Source organism: Mesocricetus auratus, unplaced genomic scaffold (assembly GCF_017639785.1).
Source record: "Mesocricetus auratus isolate SY011 unplaced genomic scaffold, BCM_Maur_2.0 Super-Scaffold_100014, whole genome shotgun sequence".
Lineage (NCBI taxonomy): Eukaryota > Metazoa > Chordata > Mammalia > Rodentia > Cricetidae > Mesocricetus > Mesocricetus auratus.
Window position 1 is genome coordinate 18,414,445 of NW_024429197.1, and position 13,126 is coordinate 18,427,570.

The 13,126-nt window shown below is 53.3% G+C and overlaps 1 protein-coding gene across 1 annotated transcript; it reads right to left on the reverse strand.

Moving 5' to 3' along the window:
• Positions 1-2,417: 2,417 nt before the first annotated feature.
• On the reverse strand, positions 2,418-10,722 carry Fhl3 (four and a half LIM domains 3). Its single transcript, XM_040756679.1, has 6 exons — positions 10,565-10,722; positions 5,690-5,866; positions 5,232-5,406; positions 3,577-3,746; positions 3,281-3,491; positions 2,418-3,199 (listed from the first exon to the last, which is right to left on the reverse strand). Exons 2-6 carry the CDS (start codon positions 5,843-5,845, stop codon positions 3,045-3,047), a joined length of 867 nt encoding a protein of 288 aa, XP_040612613.1. The 5' UTR covers positions 5,846-5,866; positions 10,565-10,722; the 3' UTR covers positions 2,418-3,044.
• Positions 10,723-13,126: the final 2,404 nt, after the last annotated feature.

Genomic DNA, 13,126 nt, shown 5'->3' on the forward strand with positions numbered 1-13,126 from the left:
AGCTGCCATGTGGGTGCTGGGAATTGAACTGGTGTCCTCTGGAAGAGCAGCCAGTGCTCTTAACTGCTGAGCCATCTCTCTAGTCCACTATGTTAGTTTCAAAATAAGATGTTGAATCTGGAAAGTGTTCATACTGAGATAAATGAAATCATTTACAGCTGAGTCTCTTTGTCTGAGGTGAGCAGGGGACCTCAGTCACGCTGTTCCCACTCTGCCTCCTATCTGAGGTCTCCCTTAAATGCTACTGTACACACTCACTGCACACTGTACACACTCACTGCACACTGCCTCCAAAGCTGTCACCAGGCCCCACCTTCCCCTTGCTGCTGCCACAAGTCTCATGACCATTCCTGGCCCACTCCTCCAGTGTTCTGATCAGCCTGCTCACTTTACTGCTAATCCATTATTCAGACACAGCCAGAATGATCCTTCTCACACTGACCCTCGAATGCCCCCGCTTCAACATTTCCAAGGGCTGCTCACCAGTAGGGTGAGGTCTGTTTAAGTTGGCACCTTACTTTGGACTACCCCGGCTCTGCCTGCCATTTTAGCAGCTTGGCACTCCCTCTGTAATGAATTACTTATGCTTCCTCAACCCAGCGTATGTCTTTAGGCCTCTGGGCCTTTCCCCAGCTATTCTCTATGCTTAGACTGCTCTGCCTCCACTAGTGTTTATTGAACTTGTAGCAAGGGTTGCGAGCGCAGGAAGCCGAGGAGGCAGGTGGGTAAGACTGGCAGTTCTCTGGCTGGTGCGAGAGTGAAGAGAAAAACGTAGGCCTACAACTGTTATAAGCATGTATGGTGAGCTTTCATAAAAGTTTGTTGAAAATGCTGGGCGGTGGTGGCTCACGCCTTTAATCCCAGCACTCGGGAGGCAGAGGCGGGCGGATCTCTGTGAGTTCCAGGCCGGGCTGGTCCGACAGCCTCTAAAACAATACAGAAAGACCCTGTCTTGTAAAAACAAAAAAACAAAAAACAAAAAAAAGTTTGTTGAAAATGCTGGGCAGGCAGCCAGGCTGGCATTATGGCTCTGGTGATGTTGGCACGGCTGCACCGAAAGGTGGTGGCCATCAAGCCACCGGAGTCTTAAGTCCCCCACATGGCGGAGAGAACTGACTCCCTTCAGTTATCCTCTGACCTCTACATTGTGCCACAGCAAGCAAAGTTTTAAAAATTACAAAGTATAATAAAAAGGTCAACTACAAACTGGACGATGGTGACACACTCCTTTAATCCCAGCACTCTGGGACAGAGGCAGATGAATTTCTGAGTTCAAGGCCAGCCTGGTCTACAGAGGGAGTTCCAGGACCAGAGATGCACAGAGAAACTCTTGTTTCCGGGGCAAAAACAAAAATCAAAAAAAAAAAAAAAACCAAAACAACAACAACAACAAAAAGGACAAAATACAAAAGGACCCGCCGAGCGGCATGGTTGCCTCACAACCTTCCACTCTACGTCTCTGAAGACAGACAGGAGAATCAGCCTGGGCTATGCTATCCAGTAAGAACTTGTTCCTCCTCACCCAGTAAAGTGCAACCACTGCCACTGCCAGTACAAAGAATTAATCTTGATCTTCAGGTGACTGTCTTTGCGACTTTAGGCAGACGACCCGGGAGATTGCATCTCTGAGAAACCGCAGTAAGGTCGGCTTAGGGTTAGGTTAGGGAGTATTTCTTGAGATACTACACTCTCACGGTTCCTCTATAGGCAGCCCCCGCCCCCATCCGTGTCTCCTCCTCCGGAGGCGGCTGTAGCCACCGGGGCGCGTACCTGCCGCCACAGTCCCACCGCGGAGACAGCGGCCAGGGGCCAAGCCCAGACTTAAGCGTCCAGCAGGAGAGTGCTCCACCCCATCGCCCCACTTCGGGGGACAGCCCCTCCGGCGGCTAACTCCCGCCCCCGCCAGTGAATCACGAGAGGCGGGGCCATGACCCATTCATGCTGGGAATCGGATCCAGATGTTCCCCTGCGCGTGCAGCTGCATCCTTGCCTTTTTTGGCAAAAAAAACGTGCGGCCGTGAGCGGATCCTGAGCCACCCCCACTAATTCTTGGGTAGAGGGGGAAGGAGGTTGAGGGTCTGGGCCCAACTGGGGATCTGAACTCCGTGCTTGTATGTCGGGTTGGGGCAGGGTTGTTGGGGGTGGGGGAAGATGTGTATCAGACCAAGAAACCCACTGCCGTTCGGCTCGGTTTGGCACTTCTCCCAATCCCTCCCTCCCTCCCATAGGAAAAAGCCCTCCGCCAGCAGTTTGGAGACTGGCCAAGCTAGAGAGCAACTAGTGTGGCTGCCAAAGGGGATCCTCTTCCTGGGGCGAGAATCCCCACCCCAAGGCCCGCCCACTAGGAGGCTTACAAAAGCCTGACTCATCCAAGGAACCTTCCTTCACCCTCCCAACAAATACACGAGGGCCTGTGCTCCCTCACACTGTTTTATTGCAGAATCTGGAAGTGGGGTAAGCCACCCCCCTCCTGCCTATCTCTGGGCAACATGGAGTTGAAATGAAATGGTACTCACAGATGGACAGCAACCTGTACCTTATGACCCTCCAACCAGGGAGCCCCTAATCTGCTATCCAGACAGCTGCAGCCTGGAGTCGGGTGGGATGGGGGTGAGGTCAAACTGGGGTACAATCTATCTCTTAGGATTTCTCAGGCACCCATAGTAAGTCTAGATTTAAGGAGGCCTAGGTCCCAGAGTTCAGGTTTGGGTGGGTGGGGGCCTGGGGTGTCTAGAGCCTTGATCTAGGGAAGAAGCTAGATCTGGGAACCCAAAAAAGTATAGAGGGGAAGACTCATTTCTGGAGTCCAGACTTGGAGAACTGAAGTTCATGGGTGTCCCACAAGAGCCCAGGTTTGGGGCCTCGGTCAGAGAGTGCCAGTTGGGTATGCTGGACTTAGGAGACTGAACCCTGAAGCCTCCACACTGCACAGGGGCAGGTGGAGGCCCATTCTAAGGAGGGGCTGGGTTCCAAAAGTGGTTCAGAAAAGGCGCCATAGTCTTGAACCCTTGGCTTGGGAAAGGGGAAGAGTCAGGAGCCTTGGCTCAGGGCCCTGCTTGGCTGCAGCCCTGGCACAGAACTTGGTCTCCGTCTGGTACGAAGCCTTGGCCCACCAGGGAGGTGGAGCAGCGGGCGCAGGAGAAGCAGCTGTGGTGCCAGTGTCGGTCTTCGAAGGACACATACTTGCCTCCACCGGGTCCTGGAGGAGAGGTGGAGGTTAGCTTTGCAGACTGGTGGTGGCACTGCTGCCCCTCACCCAGGAGCACAGCCACACTCTTACCTGCGGCCTCGCCACTGCTCCCACCTGTGATAGGGCGCTTGCAGCTGCTGCACTTGGGTGCAAAGAGTTCTCCAAAACAGGCCACGCAGTAGGGATCATCGTCCCGAGATGTGAACTGCTGTCCTGCCAGGGGGGTCTGGCACCCAGTGCAGACCAGGCACTCTCGATGCCAGGGTTGATCTCGATATGTCACTCCACCCTGGGTCAGCGTCTGTGGGGGCATCACCCATCAGCAGGGGAGTGAGTATTCCCACCCACAACAGGTCTTACCCTGAACTCACAGGCCCAGCCCCCACCTTGCTGCAGCGGGCACACCGGGGAGCGAACTTGTTCTCATAGCAAGGCACGCAGTAGTGAGCGCCCTTGTCAGGCACGAAGGAGCGGGAGCCTAGAGGCTGCTCACAGCCACTGCATAAGAAGCAATGTTCATGCCACGTCTGGCCTCCATACTCCAGCTTCCGGGACCCTGTGGGAAACAGGAATCCCACTTAGAGTCTTTGTCCCAAGTTCCTGAGGGTCACTGTCAATTCTACTCCCCAAGCTGTCCCCACTGCTTCTATAACGTAGTAGAGTTCTAAGACTCCCACCATATATGTTACATATGCCAACCTCTTCCCTCAAACTGGACATGAGGGTTCAGCACATGCTAAGCACATATGTTAAACCTTCCAAGCCCCTCACAGGACCTTTTTTTTTCCTTTTAATTTTTTTTTTTTGAGACAGGGTTTCTCTGTGGCTTTGGAGGCTGTCCTGGAACTCACTCTGTAGACCAGGCTGGCCTCGAACTCACAGAGATCCGCCTGCCTCTGCCTCCCGAGTGCTGGGATTAAAGGCGTGCGCCACCAACGCCCGGCCCTTTTAATTTTTTGGAGACAGGGTTTCTGTGAGGTTTTGGAGCCTGTCCTGGAACTTGCTCTGTGGACCAGGCCGCCCTGGAACTCAGACATCTGCCTACCTCTGCCTCCTGAGTGATGGGATTAAAGACATTTGCCACCAAAGCCCGGCTCATGTAGGACTATCTTAACATACATCAAGCCTCTATGTAAAAGTGTAAAACACGGGCGGGGCGTTGGTGGTGCACGCCTTTAATCCCAGCACTAGGGAGGCAGAGACAGGCGGATCTCTGAGTTCGAGGCCAGCCTGGTCTACAGAGCTAGTTCCAGGACAGCCTTCAAAACAATACAGAGAAAACCTGTCTCGAAAAACCAAAAAAAAAAAAAAAAAAAAAAAAAAGTGAAAAACACATGTTGTTCCAGTACATGCTAAATAATTCATTATATATCAGAAATACCAGGGTTTTTTGTTTTTATGTTTTTTTGAGATAGGTTTTCATCATGTAACAGCCTGCTTCAGCCTCTCATGTGCTGAGATTAAAGGTGTGTGCTACTACTACCTGTCCAGAAATACCAGTTTTAACACTCAGGCAAGTTCCCAATAACCAGGTAACTCTGCTTACACAAAGCCTAATGCCCTAGGAATGACAGGTTTAGTACATGACACCATACATTTTCAGCCTACAATTCGATCTCTGCACACAAAACTTCAATGCAGCAACCCTGAGAAGCTCAGTATATCTTTAGCTCTTACATGAACCAAGCATGCAGGTCTTCATACAAGCTAAGGCCTATGTGTGTATCAAGTATGTCAACGCTATGCACATGGTAAGTCCTTAGATGCTCACTAGGCCTACTGGTCTAATACACACTAAGCCTCCATCCAGCTTGTCAGTTTCGGTACCCACCAAACTTTTGTGTGCAGAGCTGGGTGCGCTAATCCGTGTGTGCATTAAGCTCCAAAGAGCATACATGCACAACAGATCCATACATGTTCCAGGAACATGTAAATGCCTAGGTCTCTACCCACACCAAACCTCACGCACATGAGACAGACAGACGCAAAGACCCTTCTCAGATGACAGGTCCCAAACCCAGGATGAGGCCCTGGGACATACCGGGCATGACAGTCTCCCCACAGGCTGAGCACTGTGAAGAGAAGGCTGTGCAGTAGCAGTCGTTACAGAGAAGCTCACTGTCCTGGCAGGTGAAGGGCTCATCAGCCAGGGAGCGCTGGCAGCGGCAGCACCGGAAGCAGCCCTCATGGAAGTGGCGATCCTCATAGAACAGTTCCTTTGGGAGACACAGCAGGGGCACTGGCATCTGGGCTTGGTAGATTTATCCTTGCCCCCTCCCACCAGTCTGCACTGACTCTCACTGGTCCGGTCTGATTTTTTTTTTTTTTTTTGGTTTTTTTTTCGAGACAGGGTTTCTCTGCATTGTTTTGGAGGCTGTCCTGGAACTCGCTCAGTAGACCAGGGTGGCCTTGAACTCACAGAGATCCGACTGCCTCTGTCTCCCTATTGCTGGGATTAAAGGCGTGCGCCACCAACGCCCGGCTCGGTCTGATTCTTACCCTTGAATCATGCCCGATCAGCTGCTGGCACTCTGCACAGGTGTTGGCGAAGGTGTTGTCATAGCAGGGAACGCAGTAGGGGCCACTGTCTGTCTGGATGTACTTGCGGCCGTACAAGGACTCACTGCATTTTGCACAGTCAAATGCCTCGCTCATGGTGGTGATGCTGAGTAAGCCCTGTTAGGAACACAAGATGGGGCAGAGTTCACCTAGAAGGGCTCTAGCATAGAGGACAAGAGCTCTTTGCATTCAAAAAAAAAAAAAAAAAAGGAGGCATAGAAGAGATCAAAGCAGGTGGGGACGGAGGTGGGGGGGGGACGACACTGCTCTGGGAACCCAAGAGTCTTAGGTTCAGTGCATGCTCGAATCTTGGGTGTTTATTGCTATATTTAACCGTGAGGATAGGAAGGGGTCAGGAAAAAAAATCAGGAAGCAGAAGTTGTTTTCTTATCTAGGCCCTGGCTGATCTGGGGGGAGGGGGCTTTTCCTGGGTCAGTGACTCATTTCCTGCTGCAGCCTGAGGTTTGCTTCCACTGTCTGTACTGTCCCTAGGGTGCTAAAGGCCAGGACAGGGGGCCACCAACCCTACTGTATATAGACAGAACTCTCACCTCCTGACTCCCGCGATGGGACCACAGGCGTTTAGACATGGGGGACATTCATCCAGAGTTCTGATCTGGGGAGCTTTGGGTGGAGTGGGCTCTTGTGTTCCCCCCACCCCCACAACTCCCCACCGAAGCAGGAAATAGTGGAATGCTAGAGAGATGCTTGACTGATGAATGGTGGAGGGCCGTGTGAGAAGTTGGGCCTCCCCTCCCTGGAGAATCAGCCAAGCAAGCACGGAGGCTCAACCTAGGTTCAGGCAGGAAGGAAACCCTGCAAGCTGGACACAGCCAAACTTCCCCAGCTAGACCCTCGGCCTCATCCCCTGCCACTTCTGCTGTGTCTCTGGTCACACCAGCCTGGGCAGTCTCGGCTGCAACATCTGCTGCAGCTGTGGCAGTGCAGAGGGCCAGATGTCAGCTTTTTGCCAGTCAGAGGGAGAAAAAAGGGGAAAACTGACACGCCTGGGGATGCAGAAGGGAAGTAGAGACACAGGAAGAGGGCAGCTCGCCATGCCCCCCCCCCCGCCCGCCCCAGGTGTCTCTGCGGGTAGCTCTGCAAAGACCCAGGTCATGATAGGTCCTTCTCTTGCATCTGGACAGACAGCCTCTGCCTACGTTTCCTGATTCCCCAGGGGTTAAGGCCAGAGAAGGGAAAAGTGAGCAAACAGGAGACCCTGGAGTCCCAGTCAGGCTCCTTCCTGATGGGGAGTAAGAGAAGGGGAGCCCAGAGAGCTGTTGCTGCAGACACCCAGCCCCCCACCAAACCTCAGACACTTTCCATTTTCTCAGGAACAAAGCATGTTTGCGGGATGAGGTCACCCACACAGCTGCCTCTGGAACAGGAGCAAGAAGAATGGGGGGCAGGGAAGTGGGGTTCCCAGTCTCTTCTGCTGGCCAATGCCAGTCTCCGGGCCCCAAAGTCACAGCTCCCCAGCTCCGCCCCCCTGCACTATGAAGTACACTCTCAAAGGACTGGGAAGTGAGGAAGACTCCCGTAGGATCCACAGGAAGGCGGTGGTGGTGTCACTGTTGCAAAGGAGACTGGGGGAAGTTAAAGGGGTGCAAAAGGAACCTACCAACCCCCTTCTCCAGGGCTGTACTGGCTTAAGATGAAGGAAAAGCCTTTCTCAGCAAACACAGCGGGAAATTCTCACAGAACACCTTGGTCTGCCTTAGAGTTCAGACTTGAGGCAGCGGCAGATGTCTCAGACCTGGAGGGCCTGCCTCTTTGCGGCTTATGAGTTTGAACTTTCCCTCCCACAAAGTGGGAGACACTGAATTCACACCCAAAGCAGGACACAGGCCACCAAAGCTGAAGTCTTCAGAGTGGAGAGTCCTCAGGGTATGGGTTATGCTGAAGGATGAAGAGAGCCCCCTCCTCCTCATGCCCCTCCCTGGCATTCAGATCCTGGTTTCCTCTGGCCCAGCATCTGAGGGTTGCTTGGGCTGCTAGCCACTGGACAAGAGACAGCCATACAGGTGGCCTGTGACCATGTGTTCACTGGGGAGTGCCCTAGGTCTTTTCCTTCCTTCCGGGCTTGGCCAGCCACAGCAAAAGCAGCTACCTTCCCAGGCCCAAGCTAGCCCTGGATCCACCCCCTCAGAGTCAGTCATCAGGCTGAGATGAGGCACCCCAAATAGGGCATGGGCGTGCCTTCTGCTTCCTTCCCAAAATCCCCCAATCCCTTAATCTACGTTTCTAATAAGGACAGAGTGAAGGACACAACCAAGGCCCACCTTTCTCTCCCAATCCCTGTTCCTCTTCCTCCTCAACCTCTCCCCATTCCCTCACAAGGCTGGAGGACTGAAAGGATGAGCAGGGGAGCCAGTCTTGTATTCCTTCCTGGCTGGTAGCAGGCAGGGTTCAGAGGAGACACTGGATCTTCCAGATGTCCCTCATCTGCTATTCCCACTAATGCACATATTTCTACGCCAGACTTACACACACTCGTGTGCGCGCGCACACACGCCTAAACACACACGGTGTACATACACACCAGTGAGCTTCCTGGAGCTGAATGACAAGACTCCTTTCTGTATGATGTTCAGTGTGTAGCAGCTTGCTTCAGTCATGAAATATAAACCCGACTTGGGATCCTGTGACCTTGGGTATATACTTTTCATGCCCCAAGACGGCTAGTCCATCTAGTTAAATGAGATAACATTACCTCCCTCTCCCAGGACTGCTGGCAGGCTAGGAGAGGGAGGTAACGATAATCCCTCTAAAGCATCTAGCTGATAGTAAGTCCCAGGTAAATGGTAGTCACTATACTTTTCACTACAAGCCCCTCACTCCTATTGGACCCAGACAGTGGGTCTCAGGAAGACCTGAGGCAGGAGCTGGCCCAGGGTGTGACTTAGAGAGGCTCAGTGAAGTCTAAGTCTAGGATCTAGCTGAGGGGACCACTAGGGTCAACAGTAGATATAACCCAGTCAGCTGGACACCAGGGAGAGAAACCGTAGATCTTACAGATGGGTAGTTCACAGGTGTTCACACTGTATGACGTCTTGTCATTCATAAGACGTATATAGCTCACCACCACTGCATCATGTCTCACGAAGACAGGCAGGACAGAATATATCATTTCTTTTCTTTTCTTTTCTTTTTTTTTTTTTTTGGTTTTTCGAGACAGGGTTTCTCTGTGGCTTTGGAGGCTGTCCTGGAACTTGCTTGGTAGTCCAGGCTGGTCTCGAACTCACAGAGATCCGCCTGCCTCTGCCTCCCGAGTGCTGGGATTAAAGGCGTGCGCCACCAACGCCCGGCTCATATCATTTCTTCATTAGAATTTAGCACAAGACACCAAGGGCAGGCAGGCTAGAGGCATGGATGGCCAAGGCTGCTCAGGAATTGGAGAAGTGTCCTAGCCTGGCTCAGCAACTAACTCTGCCTAGAAATGCTTTGGCAGTGGTGGAAGGGGCAGTCAGCCTTTTAGGGTGATGGGGGGGGGGAACGGATGGACACGACAGACTGACAGACACGACATAGAGAGGAGATACACTAGAGCTGGCTCTTCTCCCCAGCTGCCAACCCTGCCATTGGAAGACACCCAGAAGTCTTTCCAATTACCCATGCCAACTGCTCAACCCTTTTGCACACCCCCAAAATCTAGGAGGACCCTGGCCAGGCCCTACAGCCGTGAGTCAGAATGAGAGCAGACCCCTCCCCCTTGACAGGAGACTTAAGGGGAGAAACTAACACCACCCCCACTCCCCCCACCCTGCAACCAGGCACCAACCCCAAACTCTCTCCCGCCCCTCTTCCCCACAGGGCCTGGAAGTCAAAGCAGTTTAGGGAAAAGGGGGGGGGGTGTAGGGAGCAGATCCAGCAGCTGCTGAGGACAGGAGAGGAACATTTCATTCACCCCCCAAGTCCCCCAGGGCTGAAGCAGAGCGTCCAAGATTTGAGTTTAAAAATAAATTGGCGCTGTCTTAGTGGCTGTGTGTACATGGGGCTCTTTCTTGAGCTCAGTTTTACAGCCTCAGGTCCTCTGTCTCCTGGGGGATGGGCTGGCTGGGAGTCAATTTCCCCCCAAGCTTTGCCTCTACCTTTTCAGGCCTGGGGCAGCTGTCAGTGAGTGCACCTAGGAGTCTCTCTTCCGCGAACTCTAGTCTTCACTTCTCAGCACCCTTGGGCAGCGGTCATTGTGTTTGGGTTGGGGTGTCCCTGTATCTCTGGGGCTGTGTCCCAGTGGGCCCACTCTGGGGACTCTCTATCCCTCAGCAGCCAAGTCTTGGTCTCTCAGCGTTTCAGACTCTGAAAAGTCACTTTAGACCTTAGGGAGGCAGATTTAGCACTACTCTAACAAGCTTCAGCCTCCGGGCCCTCCAAGGCCCTGGGAAGGGCGCTAGCAATGAGTTCCCTGGGGTCATACATTTGCTTCTTAAAATGCTTCATAGAACCCGGATCCCCGTAGCGCCTCGAGAACTTTGTCGGTCCATTCTCTGCACTAGTTTGAATGGTTCCTGTAGCCTTCTGGGGCGTGCGTCCTTGTCTGTTCTACCAGGCTTCCTAAGAGCCTCAGTTTCTCCAATCCTCCTGATCTCCCTAGCTTTTCTAGTTCAAATTTGGTCCCCCTCCCCCTGCAACTCTGGCGGTCCCCTCCCGGCCCGGAGGCGCGGAGCGGCGAGGTTCGTGCTGGTGCGCGTGGTCCCAAGCTCGGGGTGCTTGGAGGTGTCCCAGGAGGAGACAGTGGCGAGGGGCCCCCGGTAGCACCCGGGCACGAGCGCAGCGCGGGTACTAGAGCTGGAAAACGGGGCAGGGGACGCTCACCTCGAAGCGGGGGCAGGAGCCAGGCGCGCGCGGGCGTAGGTGGGGCCCGGAGCCGATCGCCCCGCGGCTCCTACCTGCGGGCCGGGCCGAGCGGGCCGAGAGAGCCGCCGAGAGGTAGCCTGCTGCGACAGACTGTGTGGGCGAGTGGGCGCGCGGCCCTAAGCCTCCGAGGAAGTGCTGGCCCGCCCCGCCCGGACCCCGCCCCCGCCCCCAACCCGCCGGCGGGGGCCAGACCCCGCCCCTCTCCTGCCTGCCTCGAGCCCAGCCCAACCGAACCTGGCGCTCCGACCTTCTCGGCCCCGCCTTGCCCGCTCCCTGCAGCCTGCTCCCCCCAACCCATGCCCCTCGGACCCACGGGAACTGCTAGAAGCGATCCCAACTCAGGGGTGCAGGACTCCTAGGACCAGGGTCCGTCTGGGGACCGAACCCCCTCATCATCTCCCAGCTCATTCCCCAGATGTTACACTAAACCTTAGCTTGTGAAGGCCTTAATCCAGCCTGCGGGAGGGGGTGGTTTTGATTCTGCCAGCATAGCCTTAGCAGTGGAGATCAAGGTATTTTCTAGAAACTTGGGTTAAAGAGAGAGAGCTTTTTATCCTCCTCACTTTCAGAGGGCTTTATTCTATAACTGAGTGACAAAAGCCCGGGCAACAACCTCCCCAACCTCAGATGTGTCTTGGCACTGAACTTTCTACAGTGCCCCAGGAATAGTTTTGACCTTTCGGGCTCCGGGAGACCCTAATCCTTGGCTTTGGGTTTCTTGGGAGGGGTATGAAGAGTGTGAGCGGTTATGTTGCTGCAGGCAGGGGTGGTGAAGGAGAAGGGAGGGTACTTCTACAGTTTCTGATCCTCCAGCTTCTGTCCTGAGCCGGGAAGGGAGGACAAATGCCTGCCAGGGACACAAGGCCCATCTAGGTCCTTGCGGCCACCCCCCCTGGGATCCTCAGGCTTGTCACTAGGAATAAATAGCCTCGATTTGGAGGGAGGTGGTGGTGGAGGGGAGGAGGCTCTGTTGTGCTATTTGCAAAACAAGAGACAACAAACTAACGCTGGAAATAACCTTTGGCTCCATGGTGATTCAGATGCCCAGATCCAAGCCTTCATCACCTCCAAGTTTGCACCCCCCCAAGGCTGGTGAGGCCCCTCCTCTTCTGTAGTATGTGTCTGGTTTCTAGGTTCTAAGACAGCCTCCAGACCAGGTTTCCTTTCAAAATTAAACGATTGCTTATTACGTTGCTGATTCTTAAATTGCAATCACACTGAGGGCAGAGGTTGGATCATTTTTTTTGTTGACTACTACATTCCCAGTATCCAGCGCTTGGCATACAGTAAATAGCTGATGAGTGAATGACATACACTGCTTCAGTTTGGATCCCCCGCCACTCCCTGACAGGCACATGCTATCAGGAATTGAATAGACAGTCTGAGGGTGGGCCCTTCCTCCGGAGGGATGCAGCAAACGCTATCCCTGGTTGGGGTAAATCCAAGAGGGGGTCTGTTCTGGGATGAGGTGATGGCAGTGATGAGAGCTGTGCTGGCTAGTCTTATGTCCACTTGACACAAGCTAGAGTTATCAGAAAGGACGGAACTCTCAGTGGAGACAGTGACTCCATAAGATTAGGCTGCAGGAAAGCCTAAAGGGTATTTTCCTTTCCTTCCTTCCTTCCTTCCTTCCTTCCTTCCTTCCTTCCTTCCTTCCTCTTTTTTTTCTCCCAGAGACAGCAGAGTTTCTCTGTCTCTGACTGTCCTGGAACTTGCTTTGTAGACCAGGCTGGCCTCAAGCTCACAGAGATCCACTTGCCTCTGACTTTAGGATTAAAGGCCTACACCACCATGTTGTCTTGGGCATTTTCTTAATTAGTGATTAATGGGGGAAGGACCCAGCCCATTGTGGGTGGTTCAATCCCTGGGTTGGTGGTCCTGTGTTCTATAAGAAAGCAGGCTGAGGCTGGGCGTTGGTGGCGCACGCCTTTAATCCCAGCACTCGGGAGGCAGAGGCAGGCGGATCTCTGTGAGTTCAAGGCCAGCCTGGTCTACAGAGCTAGTTCCAGGACAGCCTCCAAAGCAATACAGAGAAACCCTGTCTCAAAAAAAAAAAAAAAAGCAAAACAACAACAACAACAAAAAAGAGAGACAGAAAGAAAGCAGGAAAGAAAGACAAAGAAAGCAGGAAAGAAAGACAGAAAGAAAGCAGGCGGAGGAAGGTAGTAAGCAGGACCCCTCTATGGCCTCTGGCTGCATCAGCTCCTGCTTCCTGGTTCCTGCCTTGTTTGACCTTGTTTGAATTCCTATCCTGACTTCCTTCAGTGATGGACTATGATGGAAGTGCAAGTCAAATAAACTGCCCCAACCTGCTTTTGGTCATGGTGTTTCGTCATATCAACAGAAACCCTAACTAAGTCGGGCGTTGGTGGCACACACCTTTAATCCCAGCACTCGGGAGGCAGAGGCAGGCGGATCTCTGTGAGTTCGAGGCCAGCCTGGTCTACAGAGCAAGTTCCAGGACAGAGTCCAAAACAATACAGAGAAACCCTGTCTCGAAAAACCAAAAAAAAAAAAAAA

Excerpts from the sequence above, each read along its gene's own strand:
- Fhl3 (XM_040756679.1), bottom strand. The coding sequence starts at position 5,845 with ATGAGCGAGGCATTTGACTGTGCAAAATGCAGTGAGTCCTTGTACGGC. Across the intron at positions 5,407-5,689 it reads TGATCGGGCATGATTCAAGG|GAACTGTTCTATGAGGATCG; the intron begins GTAAGAATCAGA and ends TGTCTCCCAAAG. Across the intron at positions 3,492-3,576 it reads GGTGTGCCCGCTGCAGCAAG|ACGCTGACCCAGGGTGGAGT; the intron begins GTGGGGGCTGGG and ends ATGCCCCCACAG.